Source organism: Typopeltis vanoorti, chromosome 1 (genome assembly GCF_054136105.1).
Source record: "Typopeltis vanoorti isolate ZY-2024b chromosome 1, IOZ_Tvanoo_1.0, whole genome shotgun sequence".
Taxonomy (NCBI): Eukaryota; Metazoa; Arthropoda; class Arachnida; order Uropygi; family Thelyphonidae; genus Typopeltis; species Typopeltis vanoorti.
The window spans coordinates 101,897,961-101,921,655 of NC_143549.1; the positions used below are offsets into that span (position 1 = coordinate 101,897,961).

At 37.0% G+C, this 23,695-nt stretch overlaps 1 protein-coding gene across 1 annotated transcript in view; it reads left to right on the top strand.

The window, feature by feature from the left end:
• Positions 1 to 23,695, top strand: part of LOC150110257 (dynein axonemal heavy chain 5-like) — a 972,373-nt gene that overhangs the window by 757,274 nt on the left and 191,404 nt on the right. The window contains exon 56 of the mRNA XM_090394637.1: positions 11,802 to 12,024. Within this exon, the coding sequence (XP_090250763.1) occupies positions 11,802 to 12,024 (223 nt within the window). The remainder of the gene's footprint in view (positions 1 to 11,801; positions 12,025 to 23,695) is intronic.

A 23,695-nucleotide genomic window follows, 5' to 3' on the forward strand; every position in this document is an offset into this window, starting at 1 on the left:
ATGAATTTTAAAGAAGGATAATCATGGGACAAAAGCAATATTAAACCTGACAAAAATTTTGAAAGATAGAGGTATGAGTAAGGCCACGAACATTAGAATTGCCAAAGCAATGGTATTTCCAGCAGTGATGTATCGATGTGAAAGCTTGCTTATTAAGAAGAAGGATAGAAAGTGAATTGATTCATTTGAATTATAGGTGAAGGAGAATATTAAGAATCCCATGGACTGCAAGAATGACCAATAAGGTTTTAGAGAATATAAAGACAGAATGCTCCATGGAGATGATGATTGCTAAACAGAAGTTGTACTTTATTCATATTATGTGAGCTGATGAATCATTGGAAATGGCAGTTATGTTGGGAAGATTGAGGGAATGAGAAGAAGGGGAAGACTACAAAAGAGTTGGAATGGACAACATGAAAGAACTTACCAACTTGAACTTACAATTACTGAAAGAAAGGACAAAAATGACTGGATGGCACATAACAACAACAAGTGAATCAATTCTATTTCCTTCCTTCCATGTGATCTTTCTTCCTTCCAGTCTGCCTCCAAAGTTCACCCATAATAATTACTCGACTTGCATTCATTGTGCTTATCTGCTGATGCATGTCTTCCACATTATCCCTAGCACCACCTGGCCATAAAAGCAACCAGAATTATATTTTGTTCTATTGGCCCTGATCTCACACCAGATTGGCCCAAATGAAATGCCCTTCGGACTGACTGACTCCTATCTGCTGTCATCAGTATCTCACCCCCTATCCTGTTTACTTTATACTTCCTGAAAATACTAAATCCATCACATTCTATCCCTGTAACTGTCATCTGCTGTTAGCCAAGTCTCACTAATTCCTATAGCTTTTGGTGAGGTTACACTAACCAATGCTCAAAACTATTTCTTCTTGTTCCTGAGGCTTCTGGAATTAGTATATAGAAACTGTAGCATCCCCTTAGGCTCCCAACCATCTTTACATCCTGAATTGACTACCCCATTTGATAGTGTTGCTGATAGTGTAGTAGATGAAGATGGTTTGTCTGATGGCCATAATAGCATGTATGAATATCAATTGAAACCAGGATGTGTGGAAGAGAAATATAATTACTGAGAAAGCAGACAGGTGAAAGGAATGAAGATTGAGTTCAGGAAGGTGAAAAGATATTAGGAGAATGAAGCAGTTGACTGGTGTGAGAAAAATGAGGGTAGGTGTAAGAGAATGCCATCAGAAAGCAAGGGGGGGGGAGGAAGGAAAGAGAGCAAGACAATGGGAGAGACAGAGAAGAGAGGAAATTGCAGAAAAGTTGGGACAGTATAGAAGCAAGGAATGGAGAGAAAAGGAGGAGGGAGAGTGACATTTAAAAGAGAGAGATAGTAAGCTGTACGAGTCAGGGATGATTAAATCTGTTTGGAGTGTTATGTATGGAGATTCGATGATTTGGGTTGTGCAGATTAGAGTGCCAGATCAGTGCTTGCCTGGTGGAATAACAGAGAATGTGGCACTGATGGTGAAGAGGGGTGAAAATGTGAAGGAGGAGATGATAGTAGTGGTTGAAACAAATGACCTGAGAGGTAGCATGAATTGTATATAATGAGATTTGAGGTTGATGTTAGATAGTGCAGCAGAATTGTGTCCAAGAAAAGATTGTGTTGCCCCTGTATGATAATGTGGAGTGGAAGAGAAGAACAGTGATAACAAATGAGATGATAGTGAGAATGTGTAGGAAAAAAGGTCTGGAATATGTGAATGTGTGGAGTACATTTCAGGATATATAAGAAAGTTATATACAAGAGATAGATTACATTTCAATATAGAGGAGTGCAGGCATTTTGAGAGACTGTTGTTTTCTGCACAAGTGAGAGAGAGAGAGAGAGAGAGTGTCACGGCAGGGGAAACTAGAATTGTACAGGTGGAATGTAGCAGGGATAACCTCATGTGGGGATATTGACTTGAGAAATGAGAGAGTGTACACTTTATTACAGGGCCAAGTGGCATATCAGAAGAGTAATAATGGCTATAAGAATACAGTCAATACACTGGTTTTTCTACATACAAAAGCTACGAGTATTAGGAATAAAGGGAACGAGTTTGTGGTATTGATTGATTTAATCTCTCTAAAAGTTTATTAGCATTAAAACTTGGTTAACTGAGGAAGATGTTCTAACAGAATAGAAATAGAAGGGTATAGCATATTTTGGCATGATAGGAAATGTAAAAATGTTGGGTGTTACTTATGATATGAGATGTATGTCCTGCCTCAGGGTAGAGAATCATGGAGATAAAACTAATAGCTTCGAGGGTATATACTGGAAGATGGATGGTTATAAGACAAGATATTTGTTGGATGTTGTTCCTGCGCATCAGGGAATATAACTGGTGATGAACAGGAAATGTTTAAACAAATTAGTTATTTGTTGAAAGTTTTTCCACTTGGTTATACTATAAATTAAAGATACCAAGATATTAAATATTATATTTATTATATACTTGGTTTAATCCTTCATCCAAGTATAAGCAAAAAACTTTGCACATGAAGTAATTTCAGGACTGGACAACTTGTGTAGAGGCTAATGATTTCACATCACTTGCCTTAGTATCCCATAATGCAATGCACATATCCTTGTGGACATGTATAATGCTATGCATTATGGGAAGAGCACCATCCAGGCTGGTTTCAATCTTTATTGAGGTAAAAAAGTAAAGGATTGCTCATCATAGGCCTAGAGTAGTTAGTATAGGGGTGCAAAAGAGCCTGATAGTATTAGGAGAAAAAAGACAGACTGATAGCATGAGAGAGAGAGAGAGAAGGCCTCAGCTCTTTTATATTATCATATAGCCAAAGGCTATCAGTTTTTTTTTTTTTTTTCACCAATCTTATATAGATGAACAACCCAAAGACTAATTAAAACAAAAGCACAAAGACGACTGATACCCAGGTGGTTAGCCCCATCTGGTTAACTGCCTTGAGTTGGCCTTCTCTGCCTGGGATTGCTCTCTAATCATCCTGCAATTGACCATAAGACTACATTGAATTAAGATGATGGAACTATTTAAAAAACCTTTCATAGCAAGAATAGATAGAATTTTATCTCAACCTTTTGAATATTGCATAATATGGGTGGTCTACCATATAGTGATAAATTTGATATCTCCTAGAATGCTTCTTTCTAAATACAAAAAATGTCTGACTGATCAATAAAATTTTCACAATACAATATTATAAAGCATTTGGATGTCATATTGCTGGTTTTCAAATCCATGTTTTTTTCTTACCTTCCATAAATGGTATATTAATTATAAAAATCAAAATTCTCTTCACGTTGCTGACAGGTGGTGGGTATTGTAAAAAAAATAACCTATTCTATTGTAAATAGTGGCATGCCCAACACATTAAATAATCTGTTCCAAATACGCAGAGTGAAAGAGCAGCTGTAGAATGCATGTTCTACTGTTTCCAATTGATCTCTGATGTAGAATGCATGTTCTACTGTTTCCAATTGATCTCTGATGTAGAATGCATGTTCTACTGTTTCCAATTGATAATAGATGTCACAGATGGGATCTCTGATGTTAAAGCACCTCCATTTGATGGCATTGACTGGAAGGTAGCAATTCTCCAAGCAAGATCCTTCCATGGGAGCCAGACTCAGAGGTGATACCATGGTTTAAGTAATGCCAGTCATATTTTCATATACAAGTAGCCAAAAGGTGTCAAACCTTATTATTAAAATACTATTTTAATTCTAATATTGTAAGTTTTTCCACTTGGTTATACTATAAATTAAAGATACCAAGAAATTATATACCTGGTTTAAGCCTTTATCCAAGTGTAAGCAAACAAAGTTTGTGCCTGCAATATAATCAGGCACAACTTGTATATGGAAAGCTAATGACTTCATATCACTTGCCTTAGTATCCCATAATACAAAGCACATATCCTTATGTGTATGTATACTGCTATGCATTATGGGAAGGGTCTGGGACTTTGACATCACTTCAACCTTAGTATCACCTCTGGGTCTGGCTCCCACTGATGAGACCTCAATAAAGATGGAAACCGGTCTGGACAGTGACCCTTCCCATAATGCATAGCAGTATACATATATATACACCCATAAGAATATGTGCTTTGCATTATGGGATACTAAGGCAAGTGATGTGACATCGTTAGCTTCTATATACGAGTTGTCCCAGTCCTGATTATATTTCAGGTGCAAACTTTGTTTGCTTATGCTTGAATAAAGGATTAAACCAAGTATATAATTTCTTGGTATCTTTAAATTAGTTTTGGCATGTGAAAACAAGTGATCATTATGAGAGACTTCAACTATAGTGATATAAACTGGACAAAAGCATGCAGCCATAAGGTAACTGAATTTTTGGAATTTCTTGAGTGAAATTGATCTTAGGCAGCATATGGTAGAAGGAACATGTGGATCAGGACTTTGGGATTTGGTCATAGCATCAAAGGATCTCATTGTCACTGAGATGTTATGCTAACCCCCACTGTTGAGATTGACCTTGTAGTCCTGACTTGGAGGATGAATAGGCATTTGGAGATATCAAAACGGAAGAATTTATATCAAATTATAAGGCAGGTGACTATCATAGATATAGAAACCAGCTTGTGGCAGTACAGTGGATGAAAGAATTTGAAGGAAGCGGGATCATTAGTGCAAGGGAGATACTTAAGAAAAAATTGTTGCCAGCAATGGCAGATTGTTGTCCTTGCTCCTTCCTTTTGATCTACATTATGAAAGAACTTCCCAATTTCAACATCTATTTAGAAACAACAACATCTTATCATAAAATACTGTAATCCAGAGTATTTCAGTAATAAGGTGTGATACCTTTTGGCTACTTGTATATGAAAATTTGACTTCTGCATTACTTCAACCTTGGTGAGACCTGGGTCTGGCTACCACTGATGAGACCTCAATTAAGGGCAAAACAGTCTTGCGTAGTGGCCCTTCCCGTAATGCATAGCATTATTACATGTCTGCAAGAGTATGTGCATTGGATTATGGGATACTAAAGCAATTAATGTGAAGTCATTATCTTCTATATACAAGTAGCTCAGTCATGAAGTGACTTCATGCACAAACTTTGTTTGCTTACACTTGTATAAAGGATGAAACCAAGAATATAATTTCTTGGCATCTTTAATTTATATATATTGTTTGTTTTGATTATTTCATCAGTTATCATTAACGATTTTTATTTTAATAAAACTAAATGATCACATTGTAATGCATTATTTTTAAGCCTTATTAAATACTTTATGGTTGCTAATATGAAGTGTGTCATGATATGCATATTACTTGATTCAGTCTATCATCACAATCTGAATGGTACACATTATTCTTATGGATTTTAGGAAGGCCATTTTAAGAATTGAGGGAGCAGTCGCATTGATTTCCAAATGATACAAGAAACCTGCCTGTGACTTCTGTGATTGATCACATCAAAAACTAATAGTGTATTTTTCCAAATCTGTTTTCATATTAAATGATGGTGATCCCATTATTTACCTTGGGTTAAGTCTTCTTCTCTTCTTCTTTTTCCTAACATAGATTTTAGGCCATGAGACCTGTTCTGGTCTCATGCCATCTCTTTCTTGCTCTTTCAATTCTTCTTTTTCCATTTATTTTATATCTGTATAGTATTTTTGGTAGTCTGTCATTGTCCATTTGATTTAAATGTTCTATCCATTTTTGTTTATACTGTCTTATGTAGTAATTAATTGGTTTTATATTCATCATCATCATCATCATCAAATTCCTGCCATATACCCTCAAGGGGTGTACAGGATATGACAGTACTACATGAAAAAATTGCATCATTACTAACTTCCTATCTACAATTTTCCTCCAAATCAATCTGTTACTTGTCAAGGCTCCAACATTATCAGATCTTATATTTCTATCGTCTAAGGCACTTTGTACCATATCAATCCACCTATATCTTGGTCTTCCTCTGGTTCGTTTTCCTGCCACCCTGGCAGAGAACACTTGTTTTGCTAATCTTTTCTCTCCCATTCTATTTAAGTGACCATACCACTTGAGATTAGCTCTGCTAATGCATTCCTGGATGCTAACAATGTCAAGTTCTTTCCTAATATCCTCATTTTTAATATGATATTGCCATTGATGCCATCTGTTCACGCCTCTAATCTTTCTCAGGACTCTCATATCTGCGGTCTCTAGTCTTTGGTCAAGTGTTTTACTTCTGACCCAGCTCTCAGATCCATAAGTTAAAACTGGTTTGAACACTGTCTTGTATACAGCTAATTTAGTGTTCCAACTAATTTCTCTCTTATTCCATATGAATTTATTCAATTGACTTCCCACCATACCAGCTTTGCTGATTCTGTTGTCTATTTCTATATTTAATTTACCATCTTCAGTAAAAATTGTGCCTAAGTAGCTGAAATGTTTTACTTGTTCCACAGGTTCTCCATTCACAACACAGTTGACATTTTCAATGATTCTGCCAATTTTCATTGTCTTTGTCTTTTGATTGCTGACCTTCATACCATATCTATTACAACAGCTATTCAATTTAGTCAGAGAATCTTGCAGACTTGTAGCGGATTTATTTAGAAGTATAACATCATCTGCATAAAGCAAAGAGCTGACATTAACATCTCCAATTTTGATATCATGTTTAATACCACTTTCCTTCATAATGTGATCCATATAGATAATGAATAACAGAGGGGATAATGTACATCCTTGTCTCACACCAGATTTAACATTAAACCATCTTCCTGTACTTCCTTCAATTCTAACTGCTGACTTACAACTCAAATAAAGACTAAGTATTGCTTGATATAATGCCCCATTGACACCATATAACTGCAGCGTATTGAATAGCTTCTCTCTTGGCACCTTGTCATATGCCTTTTCCAAATCGACAAAACTTAAATACAGATCTTTGTTATATTCCCATGCTTTCTCGACTATTTGTCGTAAAGTGAAGATCTGATCCTGACAGCCTCTATTTGGCCTGAATCCAGCTTGTTCTTTACCAAGCTTTTCTTCCACAATTCTTCTCAACCGTTTCTCAAGTATACTTGCATAGATCTTGCCAGGAACACTCAGTAGGGAAATACCTCTGTAATTCTCACATTCAGTTTTATTTTCCTTTTTATATATGGGTACTATGAGAGCTCTACTCCAATCATCAGGAATTCGTCCCTCTGTCCAGGCTTTCTGAACTATGCAGTGCAGCCACTGTCAGACTTTCATACCACCATACTTCAGCATTTCTGGTCGAATATCATCTACTCCTGCTGCCTTTCCACATTTCAAGCCTTTGATGGCTTTTTCTACTTCAAGTATGGATATGTATTCCTGACTGCATGCCTGGTCAGTGTTTTTTATCACTGTGCTGTCATCACTGCTTGTTTCATTTAGCAGTTTTTCAAAGTAATTACTCCATACTTCAAGGATATCTTTTTCTCCTGTTTCCATGTCGCCTTTATCATCTCTAACTCCTTTTACAGCACTCTTTCCTCCATTCCTAAGCTTCTTCAACAACCTCCAGAATATTTTGCCACCTTCTTGATATTTATTTTCTATATTCTTGCCAAAGTCCTCCCATGACTTTTGTTTAGCTAGTTTTACACACTGTTTAGCTTTCTTACATTTGTCTCTGTATTCTGTAAGAGTAAAAGCTGACTTATTTGCCAGGAACTTTTGATATGCTTTCTTCTTTTCCTTCACTGCCTCTTTAACTTCTTGTATCCACCACGGAGTTCTGATTTTTTTTATCCTTGCAGACAACCTCACCACATGCCTCTCTGGCAGAATCAATCAATGTTTTCTTCAGAGTTTGCCACTGAATCTCCAAGGTTTGATTCCTGTTTTCAAACTCTTTCATTTTTTCTTCAATAGTCTTTCTGTATTTTAGTCTACAGTTAACATCTGAGAGCTGCTCAACTTTTAAAACTTTAAAACTTCGCTTTAAAACTTTCTTACATGTTATTCTTTTCAATATGAAATTCAATTTTATCCTGCTCAAGACTAAGTAGTGATCACTTCCAATTTCAAATCCTCTGTACACTCTGGTGTCCTGCACCAGGGAGAAAACATCACTATCAACAATAACATAGTCAATGAGACTTTTCTTATTCCTAGCCTCTTCTCTCCATGTGAATTTGTGCACATTTTTATGTTGGAACATGGTGTTAGTAATAACCAGTCCATCTCCTGAGCAGAAATCCAACAGATATTTGCCATTGTTATTAGCTTTGCTCTTTTCTCCAAATTTTCCCAAAATATTTTTGTATGTCTCAGTCATTTCTTACTCTGCTATTTAGATCCCCAACAAGGACCAACTTTTCCTTTTTCATTGTGTCAGTTGCTTTTTCTAGAGCCTCAAAAAATTCCTCCACTTCTACCTTAGTAGAACCTTCTGTGGGACCATAGGCACAAATAAGTCTCATTGTCCAGTTCCCCATTCTCATATTTGCCCACATTACTCTACTCGAGACTGATTGCCACTCAAGAAGATTAACCTCGTATTTTGTGTTGAATACTATGGCTACTCCTTCTTTTCCTTGATTGTCATTGCCTGAATATAACATTTTGTATTTATTGCTCAGAAAGATCTCACCAGGTTTGGTCTTTTTTCTTTCAGTCACCCCTATTATGTCGATCTGGTACTTATCTAATTCCTCAGCTAGCTCCATTTCTTTGCCATTCAGGCTTCTTACGTTGATAGAATCAACGTAATTAACCCAATCAACCCAACTCTACATCACCATAGTTAAAGATTGGTGATGTAGAGTTGGGGTTTGTTTTCAGATTTGTTCCATTAGCTGACTTTTCGCTGTTCGCCCTGGTTCCCTGGCGTAAACAATGGGGGGCCTTGTTTAACCGGGCGACGCCCCAGCCGGCATGAAATTTTGTCATGTTGTACCATCATTTTTTATTTTGGTCTTCTATTTTGGTTTTATATTCAGGGATTGTAAAATTTCTTTATTTGTTTTATGGTCCCACTTGGTATATCCAACTGTTTTTCTGAGAAACATCATTTCTGCTGTTTGAATTCGTTTTTCATCTTTCCTTTTTTATGGTCCATGTTTAGCTTCCATATAGTAGAGTTGGTTTTGACAAGGCATTATATAGTGTGATTCCAGTGTGTTTTTGTACTAGGGATGGTTTAAATGTATTATTTATTATGCTATTTACTTTGACAAAGTTTGATATTTTGGTGTCTATGTCTTTTTCTTCTTTTTATGATAAATCACATCCCAAGTATCTGAAAGTATTTACTTGTTCTAAGGTTTTATTATCTATCATTCTTTTACTTCTTATTGGGTTTTCTCCTTTGAATGCCATTATTTATATATATACTTTTTTAGATATTGTCATATATTGTTTTGAGATATCATTTTAATGATTTTAATGATCTTTGTATATCATCTTCTAATGAAGCTAATACTATTTGATCATCTGCAAATAGTAATGTATCTGTCTTCATTTGTGAGGTTATTTGTACACCAAATGAGTTATACTGTTTTCAGATTGTTATAATTTTATATATATATATATATATGTATTGAAAACCAGAGGTGAGAGGGTACATCCTTGCTGAACTCCTCTTGATATATCTTTCCATTTTGAGATGTGCTCTAATTTAACTGCTATTTTATTTCCTGTATATATTTCTTGAATGGATTGTAGAAGTTGGTTTAGTATATTTAAATCAGTTAATATTTTAAATAGTTTTTGTCTACTAATTTTGTCAAAGGCTTTTTCATAATCAATAAAGGCCATGTGTGTTTCTTTTTGAAATTCTCTTCTTTTATCTATTAATAATTTTAGAGTAAAAATTGGATCTATGCAGGATCTGCTTTTTCAGAAACCATTTTGTTCTTCTAGTAGTTTGTCCTCTACAATATATCGCTTAGCTTCTCTTTTAATATTCCTGCATATATTTTATATCCTGTATTCAGCAGACTAATTCCCCTATAGTTATTGCAATCTTCTTTATTTCCTTTTTTTATAGATTGGTATAACCAGTGTGTTAACTTAAAACTTTCATGAAAAATAAGGGATAAAGAAGTGGTTGTGTCATAGTAGAAAGCACTGGTCAGACCACACTTGGAGTATTGTGCTCAGATCTGGTCACCTGGTTTTCAGTGTGATGTGAAGACAATGGAGAGGATTCAGATGTGAGTGACTAAGACAATCTGAATACTTTGGACTGCTGGCTATGGAGAGAGGTTGAAAAAAAAATATGGAATGCAGATTTTAGTGGATAGGAGGAAAAGAGGTGATATGATAGAGACATTTAAGTTAGTGAGAGAATTTTATCGGATTAATCCAGATGAGATTATAAAAAGAGTAGATGACAAGAGAGGAAAAACCAGAGGTTATCCCTGGAAGTTATGGAAGAGTGTGGTGAAGAGAAATGTGGGGAGTAGATTTTTTACATGGGAATTATCAGTGAATCGAACACATTACCAGAATGTATTGTTAATGCAAGGAGTGTTAAGGATTTTTAAGATTTGGTATGATAAATATGTTGTCAGTTGAATGAACCTCCCATGATGAGTCTGCCAACCCCATGGATGGTGCAATAATAATAATAATAACATGTTAAGTAATTGAATTATCTAAATTTTTCGTTTATAATAGTTTTATTAAACAAGTCTTGACATATTTCATTATTTATTAGACTTGTAGCATTATCATCAGTGATAATTGTTATACAAAGAAGCACAAAATACAAATGCAGTAAGTTTGGGCTCGCTAAAGAGTAAAAATAAAAGCGAGAGATCATTCTTGTTATATATACTACTGATCAGTTTTTGCTGGTAATGAGCAGTTGCTTGCGTAATTTAGATGAAAATTACTCAGATGTTACTGCAATGAAGATACAAGAAGGATTAATGAAATAATTTTGGAAAATGGCATTATCTGGACTCTGTGTTCAGGTTTTAGTTGCTTGGATTTCAAGGATTGAAGATTAAGTGGAGTGGTTTAGATGAAAGCACATTAAGCGGCGAGTGACCAAGATGATAGCAGGTCAATGGAATGAACCTTATGAGAACAGGTTGAAGATTTGTGAGTTGCAAAAATTGGTTAATAGGCGGAAAAGGGGAGATATGATTGAGGCATTTAAATTGCTGAAGGGCTTCTATAGGATTAATTCAGAGGATATTTTTGAGAACAGGACTGGTGGTGGGGGGACTAGGGGATATCCATGGAAGCTGGGCAAGAGTGTGGTTAGTAAGGGTGTTAGAGCTAGGTTTTTTATTTTTAGAGTGGTGAATGAGTGGAATAAGCTGCCAGAGTCTGTTGTGGGTGCTATGACAGTGAATGAGTTCAAGGCAAAGTATGATAGATACTGTGTGAATGTCAAATAGTTGTGATGGACATGATGTTTAGGGCCTCCCTCGATGAGTCTAAGGACTCCTTGGAGTCGCCCGTAACAATAATAATAATATAATACAATAATAATATTTTATTTTGTAGCAATTGACCATTTCTCTGCAAATGGAATCTTTTTTGGTTTCTAGCACATGGAATCTTTCAAAAAATAAAAAATAATTCAAACTTGGCAGTGTTATTTTACTTATTTAAAACCTCACTGCATTCACTTTAAAAAAAAAAAAAAAACTTTTACTTTTAATGCAGCCACTAACTAGCCTTCACTGATATACTATACATATTTGCTTCCATGAGTTTTGCAATTCCACAGAAGTTTCTAGTCTAATATATTCATTTTTAATTAATAAGTATATTTCTGAGTTTAGTCTGTAAACATCTTCCTATTTTCAATCTGCAGATTCCGTCGTCCAACCCATGTGACTCCAAAGTCCTATTTACTTTTCCTTGGAAGCTATAAAGCTGTGTATCATGAAAAACACACTGAAATAGGAGAAATGGCCAGTAGAATGGAACATGGCCTTGCTAAACTGGAAGAAGCATCATTATCTGTAGAGAAACTGAAGAAAGAGCTGGCTGTAATGGAGAAAGAACTTGCTGTAGCATCACAGACTGCTGAAAAGGTGTATTTTTGTTATCTCTCTCTCTCCCTCAATTTAATACCACTTGCATTTCAAATCCATTTTAATTTAAAATAAAGCTGCCTACGTGCTGTTTAGTTTATTAATTTCATATAATGATGTTTTTATTCATACTATTTATAATGTGAAGTATGAACTATTTTGTTTTTTGTTTTTTTGTTTTTTTTTTTCAATTGCAATTAGAAAGCATTCTACATTTTGGAAGACTAAATCATTTTAGAAAAAACTTATTGAATATAGAATTTCAGGAGAGAGTGCTAGAAATGTGGAGAGAGAGAAATATGCCAGCAAAGAGTCAAATGAAAAAAGGCAAGAAAATGTGAGTGAGAATGTCATCAAGATTTTTGTTGAAAATAATGTGTTGGAAGCCAGTGAGCAAAGTATAAGTGACAGTATAAAAGAACAGTAGAAAATTAGGAAAGTGATAGGATGAATGGTAATTAAAAATTAATAGTATACTTGCATGAAATTGTACAGGATAAAATGTGAGATAGAAATTCTTGGTATGGCAGAGAAGCATAAGAGGAGAGAGAGAGAGAGGAGAAAGCAGAGAATGGAAAAACAAAAGAGAGTGTATGGAGGCTTCATTAAACAAGAAGTGCTATAGGAGAGTGAGACAATCATGTTTTCCTGAGACAAAGATTAAGGATGGTAGAAAGAGATGATTATTTTGGCAAATACAAATGATTTGGCAAGCAACCAGTGTAGTATTGTGAGAAGATACAAAAGAGTCATTGGCACAAACAAATAAGAGTGAGAAAATAAAGATTGGGCCCTGCTGTTATTGAATTCTACAGGGAAGTTGGAAAGAACACCCATGATTGCAAATCAGTCAACATGAATATTGTGCAGGAAGAATGGTGCAGAGTTAAATGGATGTATGAAGTGAGTGTGATGTTTTCAGTGAGAGTTCAGAAGTGCAGAATGAAATTAGATTTCTTGGGTTGGGAGAGTGGAGGAATGAAGCAAATATGTGTAGGCATCCTTGAGACAGGTGAGCTGAAGAATGATCGAATAATGCTGAATGTCACTCCTCAGGCTCTGAAATCGAGTGAGATAGACAACACCAAGCATGAAGAAGATTGAGGGTAAAGGGGACTGCAGTATATATATACTAATTATCGCTATTACTATTTGCAACATCTGACCTTCGTGGAGTCAGAGATTCATCGCCAGAAGCACTCAGAATAAGAGGGAAGAGTTTAAGGCATTGGTTTGTTCAGTGTGGCTATGAGTTATAGCATTAGTGAAACTTGGTTGATGATGGAATATATAGAGATAGAACATAACCGATATTGTATTTTTGAAAGAGAACAGACTGAACAGTATGGGGAATTTTGGTAATGATAGCAAAAAGAATGTGTTCAGTAAGAAAATGTGAATGCAGAGGGTAGTATATTTGAGGACTATCTGGTGTAAGATAAAGACCAGTAGGGTGAAATATATAGTTAATTGCTGCTATAAGCAAAGAGTTGCATTGGAGAATGTGAATGCATGCATTGGTAAATAATCATGTGTGCAGGGTGAATAGTCTTATTATTATGGCAAAAATAGATTGGAAAGAAGAATGGTCACCAGCAGATAAGGAAAGGAAATCTATACAACTGCAAAGAGATAATTACTTGAGACTTTGCTAAGAGATAATTACTGGAGACTTTGCTAAGAGATAATTACTTGAGACTTTGTCTGATATTAAGAATGATTGAGACTTTGCTAAGAGATAATTACTCGAGACTTTGTCTGATATTAAGAATGATCATGCAGTCTTAATCTGGGACAATGCCAGATACATGGAATTTTTATTTAAGAAGGAATTAGGTAGGATTAAAGGCATGTGATGAAACAGTTGAAAGCAGTGCCATGACATAAGAATAAGGAGGGGAAAGATGTCAGCAGTGCGTGCACAATAGCCAAAATGTCATTGAAGAGATCAATATCAGAGTGCATACACAGAGTCAGGAGGATTAACCAGGTAAGTATTAGATGGATGAGTAGCATCATTAAGCAGGAGTTGCAGAAAAAGAAACATTAAATTAAATTTGATAAGAAATTATATTCTTGTTTAATCCTTTATTCAAGTGTAAACAAAGTTTGCATGCCAAGTATCTTCATGACTAGGCTACTTGTATGTAGAGGCTAATAACTTAACATTAATTGCTTTATTATCCCTAAACATATTGTTATGCATTATGGGAAGGGCAACTATCCAGGCTGGTTTTGACTTTTATTGAGGTACAATTAAAGTGCAGGATGGGGAAGTACCTCCCTCCAGAAACAGTGATCTCCAAGGTCACTCTAAAGGTCACTACTAAACTCATCACTTCTGACCTAAATCACTACAGGATAAAAATCTCAATGGAGTCTCTGCTCAGTGGCAGGCAAAACTGAATAGAACAAAACTTGATCATGCTGTACACCTCAACTCAGCTCATCTAAACTCTTCACAAATATTCTTTCATGTCATCATATTTATTTTTCTTCTTTTCTCCATTTCTGCTTTACTAATACAAATTTAACCTAGAGAAACCAAGCTGTTTTAGTCCAGATGTTGACCAACTGGTCCTAATCACGCAATACACCTTAACTTGACTTGACTCATCTAAACTTTACAATTATTATTTCATTTCATCATATTTACTCTTCTCCATTTGTGCTTTACTAAAACCAGAAAGATACAAATTTTACCTGGAGAAACCAAGGATGGTTGCCACTCAATGATTAGTCCCTTCCCAGACTGACCTCCTCTTGTAGGCTTTGCACTGCCTGGGTTTTGTCATCCACAAATCTTTGAAGGTATCTTGTGAAGCAGAAATACATAAATGATGTTTGTCAGAACAAGAGTAGACAGAATTTGGCCTCTCGCTGTCAAATGATGCACAATTACTATTTCTATTTGAATTTTTCATCTCCTATTGCATGTCTACTACTAGTAGACCATACCTTCCTTTTTAGCAGGCAGTCAAAAGAATTCCTTTCTAACTTTATTGACTCTGGTACATTTCTATTGTACCAGAGAAAATTTAATGGCTGACTGTACAGTTGTTGTTCTGCTTCCATGATATCCAAAATATTGATAACTTATTGCAATACAGGAAAAATGACTGTTTTTGAGAACAGTTGCTCTCGAGGTGAAACTGAGAGGAGCAGTTTTCCAATCTTTTAAGGTTTCTGTAGATTCTTGTCTTAGTTACTGAGTTTGTAGAAGTTGACTTTCTTGGAAGAGTATTTCTAGGATGTGAAGAGGTCATATGAGGGTGGTCTGAAAAGTTCTCGGCCTCAACCATAGATGGCAACACTGTTGGCAAGATTTTTTTTAAGTTGGTACATCTGTTATAAGCATCCATGTGAAATTGCAATTCATTCTATCAGTAGTTTTTTTTATGCAACTGTCTGAAGCAAAAGTGTTGTCTGTATCCCTTGAAATGGAAAAATTAAGTATCATGCAGTTATAAAATTCTTTGTAAAAGAAGGTTTAACGCCAGAAGAAATTATTTGAAGTTCATAAAAGTTTATGGGAACTCTTCTCCTTTGTTTTTGACAATTAAGAAATGGGCTGCCGAGTTTAAACATGGCCATACCAGCCTTGAAGGTGATCTACGTTAAAGATGTCCAAAAAGTGTAATAACACCAGAAATCATTGCTCAAGTGCGTGATATGGTATTGGATGACAGGCAAGTCACAGTGTGTGAAATTGATGGACTATAGGGATTTCAAAAGAATGTGTAGGATATATTTTGCATGAAGAATTGCAAATGAAAAAGCTTTGCACAAGATGGGTGCCTCACTTGCTCATAGCAGATCAAAAATTCACTTGCATGAAATTCTCTGAGCAGTGCTTGGAGCATTTTAACAAGAATAAAACTGATTGTGTGCATCAATTTATTACTATGGATGAGACTATGGATTCACCATTACACACCAGAATCCAAACAGCAGTCAAGGTAGTGGACAGAAGCCGGTTGTTCAGCACCAAAAGCAAAGTTAGTTCCATTAGCAGGAAAGGTCATGGCATCGGTGTTTTGGGATGCTAAAGGGATTTTGTTTATTAATTATCTTGAAAAGTGTAAAACAATAACCAGGGAATATTATTCTGATCTTTTAACCAGACTAGACGAAAAAATCGTAAGAAAAGACCCGGTTTGCAGAAGGAAAAAATCATTTTTCATCAGGACAATGTATCTGCCCACAAAGGTGTTTTGGCAATGGGAAAATTAAGGGATCTGCACTATGAATTGTTGAAATATCCACCCTAATCCCCAGATTTGGCTTCTGACTTCTCTCTCTTTCGAAAACTAAAACTCTTCCTTGCTGGTCAGCATTTTTCTTCGAATCAAGAGATGATTGCAGCTGTAGAGGAGTATTTTGCAGATCTTACTGAGAACCACTACAGGGACAGGATAATGGTGCTGGAGAATCATTGGAATAAATGTATTAGTCTTAATGGAGATTATGTTGATAAATAAAAATAATTTTGAAATTACAAATTTGTTTTTTCATTGTTAGGCCAAGAACTTTTCATACCACCCTCATATTTCTGGGGGTAATGGCAAACAGAATTCCTCAGATATTCTAATCTTCAAAGATCTGTAGTTAAGTATTAGTCAGCTTAGTGGTGAATTCGCTAAGTGGTGCACCCAGGGGTGGGGGGGGGTCAAGGGGCTCTGGCACCCCTAAAGGAAAAAAGCACTAGAAAATGTTCCAAAAATCTTTTCCTAATTAAAATTCATTTTTTTATTTAAGTTGTGTCATGTCTTCTATTTCTATACTACTTATGAATTAGCGATCTTTGCAGATGTTCAGTCATAGGTCATATGTGACCCATAGTGTATATTTTCAAATCATCTACTGAACTCATCCCCTCCCCAAGATTAAATCCTGAGTGTGGCACTTAATCCACCATCTGAAGAGAATTGCTCCAAAATACCAAGACAAGACAGATATAAATGGAATCATTGTCTTTTAATGTGTCTATTACATCATCTGCATAAGCTAACATTTTATTTTCTTTTAAGTGTAGAGCAAATGGTAATTCCTTGTATTGCATAAGATACAGAACAATTGTTCTAAGATGTAAAATAGGCATATATGCTGAACACTGTGAAAAACTTTAGCTAGTTCCACTGATAGAAAACCACTGATCGTTTCATTACTCATACTGGCCACTAAATTAGAAACTTATTTAATGCAGTGGTTTATCTGTAGGCACATGTGACTGCCACTAACAGTCCTCTTCAATTCCCTGCACAAAATTCAGTGAGATATGGATCAGGAACAGCTTTCATTAAATGAAGGCTATTTGTGACCTATTTTGCTGCACACAGGAAGTTCTGTTTGTCTGTACAAACCTTCTCAGATGATGGCAATCTCATTTCTGATAAACTATTGTAGAACAATTGTTATGTCTCTTAGGCAAGCAAAGTGGGTTTTTATCCACTGATTAAATATCCAGGATATTTCACCTTTAGAAAAACAGTCGACTCTGCTGTTTTCAAAATGGTGGCCCCAGCCAGACAGGCACCCACAATCTCCTTTAGTGAACTCCTAAAGATCCTTTGTTTTTCCCATTGTGATCAACACTATATTATTATTATTATTATTATTATTATTATTCAGGCCTCCATGGAGTCAAAAGACTCATCGTGGGAGGTCCTTCCTAAGAACATAAAGTCTATCAAGACTGATCGAGGGGGAGGTCCCCCTTAAGAAACACAAAGTCTATCATACCACTCCTTAAACTCATTGACCGTTCTTGCTCTCACCACTCCATCAGACAATGCATTCCACGGTTCAACCACCCTCCATGCAAAGAAACCACTCCTCACCCTCTTGCTCACAGTTTCCTTTCGTAACTTCCAGGGATTGCCTCTTGACATCATTCCTTCCCGCTGTTCAACCAAGCAAAAGAACTCCCCAGTGTCAACCATGTAACCACCTCTCAACAGTTTAAAAGTCTCAATCATATCACCTCTCCTTCTTCTATCCACCAAACTCTGCAGTCCACATTCCCTCAGCCGATCCTCATAACTAACATTGTACAGTCCTGAAACCATCTTTGTCATCCGTCTTTGTATCCTTTCCACAGTTTATTTATCCCCTTCAAATCCTGGGGACCAAATCTGAGAACAATAGTCCAAGTGTGGTCTGATCAGGGTCTTATACAACAGAGAGTGAAAGTGAGAAAAATGATAGTGAAAGTTGGACATATGTTGGACCGAAAGTACGGAAACAAAGAGGGATGAATGAGAGGGAAAGTGAAAAGAGGGGGTCGATAGTTAGAAAGTTAGAAAGATTTAATGATAGAGAGAATGTGTCGCGAGGTTCGGAAGGTGAATTGGATTGGATGAAGCAAGAAATGAAATGGATGCAGAATGAAATTAAGAGAATTCAGGTCAAAACTATTAAAATAAATCATGATGGCATGAAAGAGTTAACAAAAGATGAGCAAGTGGCGTTGTATGCCGACTCCATTATTAAAGGTGTGCTAGAGGATAAAATGCAAAAGGTATGTTTTCCAGGCAGTAAAATGAGTAGAGTGATTGAGGCATTGAATATGAGGCGGGAGCGAGCAAAAGAGTTAATTGTATTAATTGGTACAAATGATTTGAGAGAGAAAAAAGAGCATGTCAAAATGAATGTCACGAGACTGCTTGGAAAGATAAAAGAGAATAGTGTGACAGGAAAGGTAGTCAGTGTGTTGCCTAGGTATGATTGTGGTGAAATGAGGCGGAGAGCAAGGATTATGAATGATATTCTGGCTGAAATGTGTGAGGAGATGGGAGTACAGTTTGTTAATGTGTGGAATGAGTTTGAGGGACGAAGTGAGCTGTTTGGAACAATGGACTGCATTTGAGTGGTTATGGTGTGAGTCACTTGGAGAGACTGCTGCTGGAAAGTAGAGAAGTGAATAGAGAGAATGAATCAGATCGAGAGGGGAGTGATGTAGAAGAGCAGGAGAGTAAGACAGGAGAGATTGAAGAAGTGGAAATGAATGTGGAAGTGAGTGGTATGAGTATAGAAAATGAGAGAATGGGTGTGCAAGAGGAGCAGGGAAACGGGGAGGCTCAGGGTGGACAGGGGTACACAGCGTGAGAAAGGTGGATGCTCCAAGAGGAGGTGTGAGAGCATGTGTAGGCAGGAAAGTAATGGGATGACCAGAGATCAAGAGGAAACAGATGGAATTGCAAAGGGTTCTAAAATGAAGAAGCAGAAAGGGAAATGGCCCCAGTCCAGCATGGAAAGATCATATCGAGTGAGTGGTATCAGTAGAACTAGCTGTAGATCCAGAAATTAGTTGTTGTGTTTATATACCAATGCTAGAAGTATAAGAAACAAGGCGGATGAAATGGTTGCACTAATTGCGTTTGTGCACCCAGAGATTGTCGGAATAAGTGAGACATGGTTAGATGAGGACGATATCCTGACAGGAATAGAGATGGAAAGGTATGATGTGTTTTGTGAGGATAGAAGAGGTAAAAAGGGAGGGGGAGTGCTATTGATGATAGAGAAAGAGTTATGTCCATACAAGGTAGAGATGCAAGAGGGAAATAGGACCAGTGGTTTTGAGGCATCATGGTATGAGATAGAGGTGAATGGAATCAAATACTTCGTGGGATGTTGTTATAGACCAGGTAATGTGGATGGTGGTGATAGTGAAATGTATAGTCAAATAAGCCAAGCAAATAAGAAAAGGGTGATCATTATGGGTGATTTTAATTATGGCAATATAGACTGGAATGAAGAGATAGCAACTGGAAGTAAAGAAAATGAGTTTCTTGAGTTTTTGAGGGATAACTACCTCAGACAGTATGTAACAGAGGGCACACGATGATTAAGGGTCTTGGATTTAGTCATCTCATCGGAGGATGTAATTATCAATGAGGTGTCAAATCATCCACCAATTGGTGAAAGTGACCATGAGGTGATTACCTGGGTGGTTGCCAGCAGTGCAAGGACTCCTGTGATAAAAGGGTATATGTGGAACTACAAGGGGGGTGATTATGAAGAGCTCAGGAGACAGTTTGCAGGTGTAGCATGGAATGAGGAGTTAGCTGGAAAAGAGATCAATGCAGCTTGGGGGATTTTCAAAAACTATCTAATAGATGCAATGTCTAAATGTATTTCAAGGGTGAGAAGGTTAAATAAGGTAGGTGTGAGATGGATGAATGAAGAGATTAAGCATGCAATACAGAGAAAAAGGGCATTGTGGAGGCAGCATAAGAGAAATGGAAGTAACCAATTTCATGAGTCTACAAAGACCAGGCAAGGAGGGTGACTTGGTTGGTGAGAGTAGCTAAAGAGAGGTATAAACAGCAGTTAGCTAATGAAGCCAAAAAGAATCCTAGGGAGTTCTTTCGATATGTAGCCAGCCAAAAAAATTATGATTATGGAAGGATGACATTGATTGGAGGAAATGGTATAAAGACAGCTGTTTCAGAATGTGTGGTGGAGATACTTAATGAGCAGTTCATAAAGATCTTTCAGTCTTGTCTATGTGACTTCATGGAGAGATTAAGAGCAGTTGATGATGGGGAGGAGAGACTGATTGTAAGTGAGCAAGAAGTGTTTGGGGAGTTGAGTGAACTAGATGTAAATAAGGCTGTGAGACTTGATGATATATCACTGCGTATTCTGAAGGAATGTGCCAGAGAGTTAACACCTGCCTTGACATATTTTTTTAATACGAGTCTTGCACTTGGTCAAGTTCCTAAAGAGTGTAAGGAGGGCAAGATGGTGCCATTTCATAAAGGAGGTGATCGAACTCACGCGTCAAACTATAGGCCTATCTGTGTGTCAGGTGTTGTGGTTAAGTTGTTGGAGAAGCTTGTGAGAACTAGGATCCAGAGTTGGGTTGACAACAATGGTATAATCTTTGATGGACAGCATGGATTTGCTAAAGGGAGGTCATGTTTTAGTAATCTACTTACTTATTACAATAAAGTGACTGCTTCCTTGGACAGAGGAGAAGGATACACAGTAATATACTTGGATTTCGCAAAAGCTTTTGATAGAGTACCTCATGATAAGTTGACAGTCAAACTAAAGTAGATGGGGTTGGATATTAGATTAGTGCATTGGATTGGAGACTGGCTATCTGATAGGTATCAACAAGTTGTATATGGGGGTGCAATATCCAAGAATAGGAAAGTCACTAGTGGAGTGCCTCATGGGTCTGTTTTAGGTCTATTACTATTTAACTTGTATATTAATGATATTGGCGAAGATTTGGATGGAGATATTCAGTTGTTTGCAGATGATGCAAAGTTGGGATGAACCATAAAGAGTAGTGAAGATGTTTTGGCCTTGCAAGAAGACTTGAATAAATTGAGTGATTGGGAATGGAAATGGGGATGTGAGTTCAATGTTGCAAAATGTAAGGTTTTAAAATATGAAAAACAAATGTGGGATGCAGAATTTATGCTTGGTGAGAATATATTGTTGGAAGTAGAGGAAATAAGAGATCTGGGGATGATAGTGGATAAGGATCTAAAATTTAGGGGACACATCGCCAAAATTGTGAAGACAACACAAAGACTTCTGCGAATGATGCGGAGGACACTGACGTGTAGAAGTAGGGAGATTCTTGTTCCATTGTATAAGGCTTTGATTAGGCAACACACAGACTATTGTGCCCAGATTTGTTCACCTGGTTTTCAGAAGGATGAAGAGATGTTGGAAAGGGTCCAAAGGCGACTGACTAAGGTAGTTTCTGACCTCTGGAATGTCGAGTATGAGGAAAGATTGAAAAGATGTAATTTGCAGATTCTAGTGGAGAGAAGGAAGAATGGAGATATGATAGAGACCTACATTTTGGTAAGGGGTTGTTATAAGATCAACGGTGGAGAAGTTCTACAGAGAATAGTGGGAGATCAGGGGAGAACCAGAGGTCATCCCTGGAAACTGCATAAAGAGGGTGTGAGTAGGAGAGTGAGAGGCAGGTTTTTTTCATGCAGAGTTGTGAATGATTGGAATGCCTTGCCTGAGAGTGTAGTGTCTGCAAGGAGTTTGAGTGTGTTTAAGTCTCGGTATGATGAGATGTGTGTGTGTGTGTGATAAAAGGACCTCCTAGATGAGTCTTTGACTCCGTGAGTTCTTGTTTGATAATAATAATAATTATTATTGCAGCAATCCTCTGTGTTACCTTCACCACCTTTGCAATATATCCCCTAAATTTCAGGTTTCTATCAATCATCAATCCCAGATCTCTTGTCTCCCCCTACTTCTTCCAGTATAACTCCTCCCATAGAGTATTCAGCATCCCATCGATGTTTCTCAAACCTGAAGACCTTACATTTTGCTGCATTAAACGATAAACCCCCATTCATTTGCCCATCTATCTAGCACATTCAAATCCTCTTGCAGGGCTGCGCATCTGCAATATTATTAATAATCCTTCCCAGCTTCGCATCATCTGCAAACAACTGAATATCCCCTTGCAATCCACTGGCAATGTCATTGATATAAAGGTTAAACAATATAGGTCCCAGTACTGAGCCCTGTGGACCCCACTTGTAACCCTCTACTTCCTTGAGACTGCCCAACCATACACAACTCTCTGATACCAAGCGGACAGCCAATGCTGAATCCACTTCACCAATCTGGCATCCAGACCCATGTGCTGCAACTCAAATATCAGCTTATCATGTGGCAGCCTGTCAAATGCCTTCGCTAAGTCTAAGAAAATGGCAGTATATGCCTTTCCCTCATCTAATGCTCTTGTAACTTTATCTTAAAAGACTAGCATATTGCTAAAACAAGAGCGCCCTGTCACTAATCCATGTTGACTCTCACAGATATCATCACCCTCATCTGCCCAATGCTGTATACGGTCCTTCACTACTTTCTCCAAGATCTTACTAACTACTGATGACACACAAACTGGCCTATAATTAGACACTTCCAGTCTGCTACTGCCCTTATGCAATGGCACTATGTTACCTTCCTTCCATTCCATGGGCACCTTTCCTGCACTCAGACTTTCATTAAAAAGGTCAAAGGCACTATTAGTTTCCTAGCACATTCTCTCAAAACTCTTGGTGAAATACCATCCAGTCCCACAGCTTGCTGACATCCAGAGTACTCAGTATTTGAAACACACTCTCCTCCTCTATCTCTAAACCTCGAACCTGCCCAATCCCTCTAGCATTAAAACTGACTCCTCCAGGATGGAATACTCCAATAAAGTGTTCATTGAACAATTCCACTATGTCCTCTGCATCAGTCACTCTATTCCCATTTTTATCCTACAATATCATTCTTCCACAGTCATTTCTCCTCCTACTGGCAACATATCTAAAAAATTCTCCTAGGATTTTCTTTGAATCTTAGGGCCAATCTCCTCTCATATTCCAGTTTTACTTTCCTTACCACACTAGTCACTCTTCTGGCCTGTGTCTTATACTCTTCATGCATCTTCTCTTCACCTGTCTCCTTATATCTCTTCCATAGCCTCTTTTTCGCATGCAATACCTGTTTAATATTGTTTGTCATCTATGTTACTCCAAATCGTGTCCTCTTGTTCACTCGTGGTATATAACTTACCATTGCTGCTAACAAATATTCTTTCATAATTTCCCACGCACTAATGATATCCCAGCCTTCCAATTCCTCCCTCCATGAAACTTCCCCAAGTTGACGTCTTAGACTATTATAATCA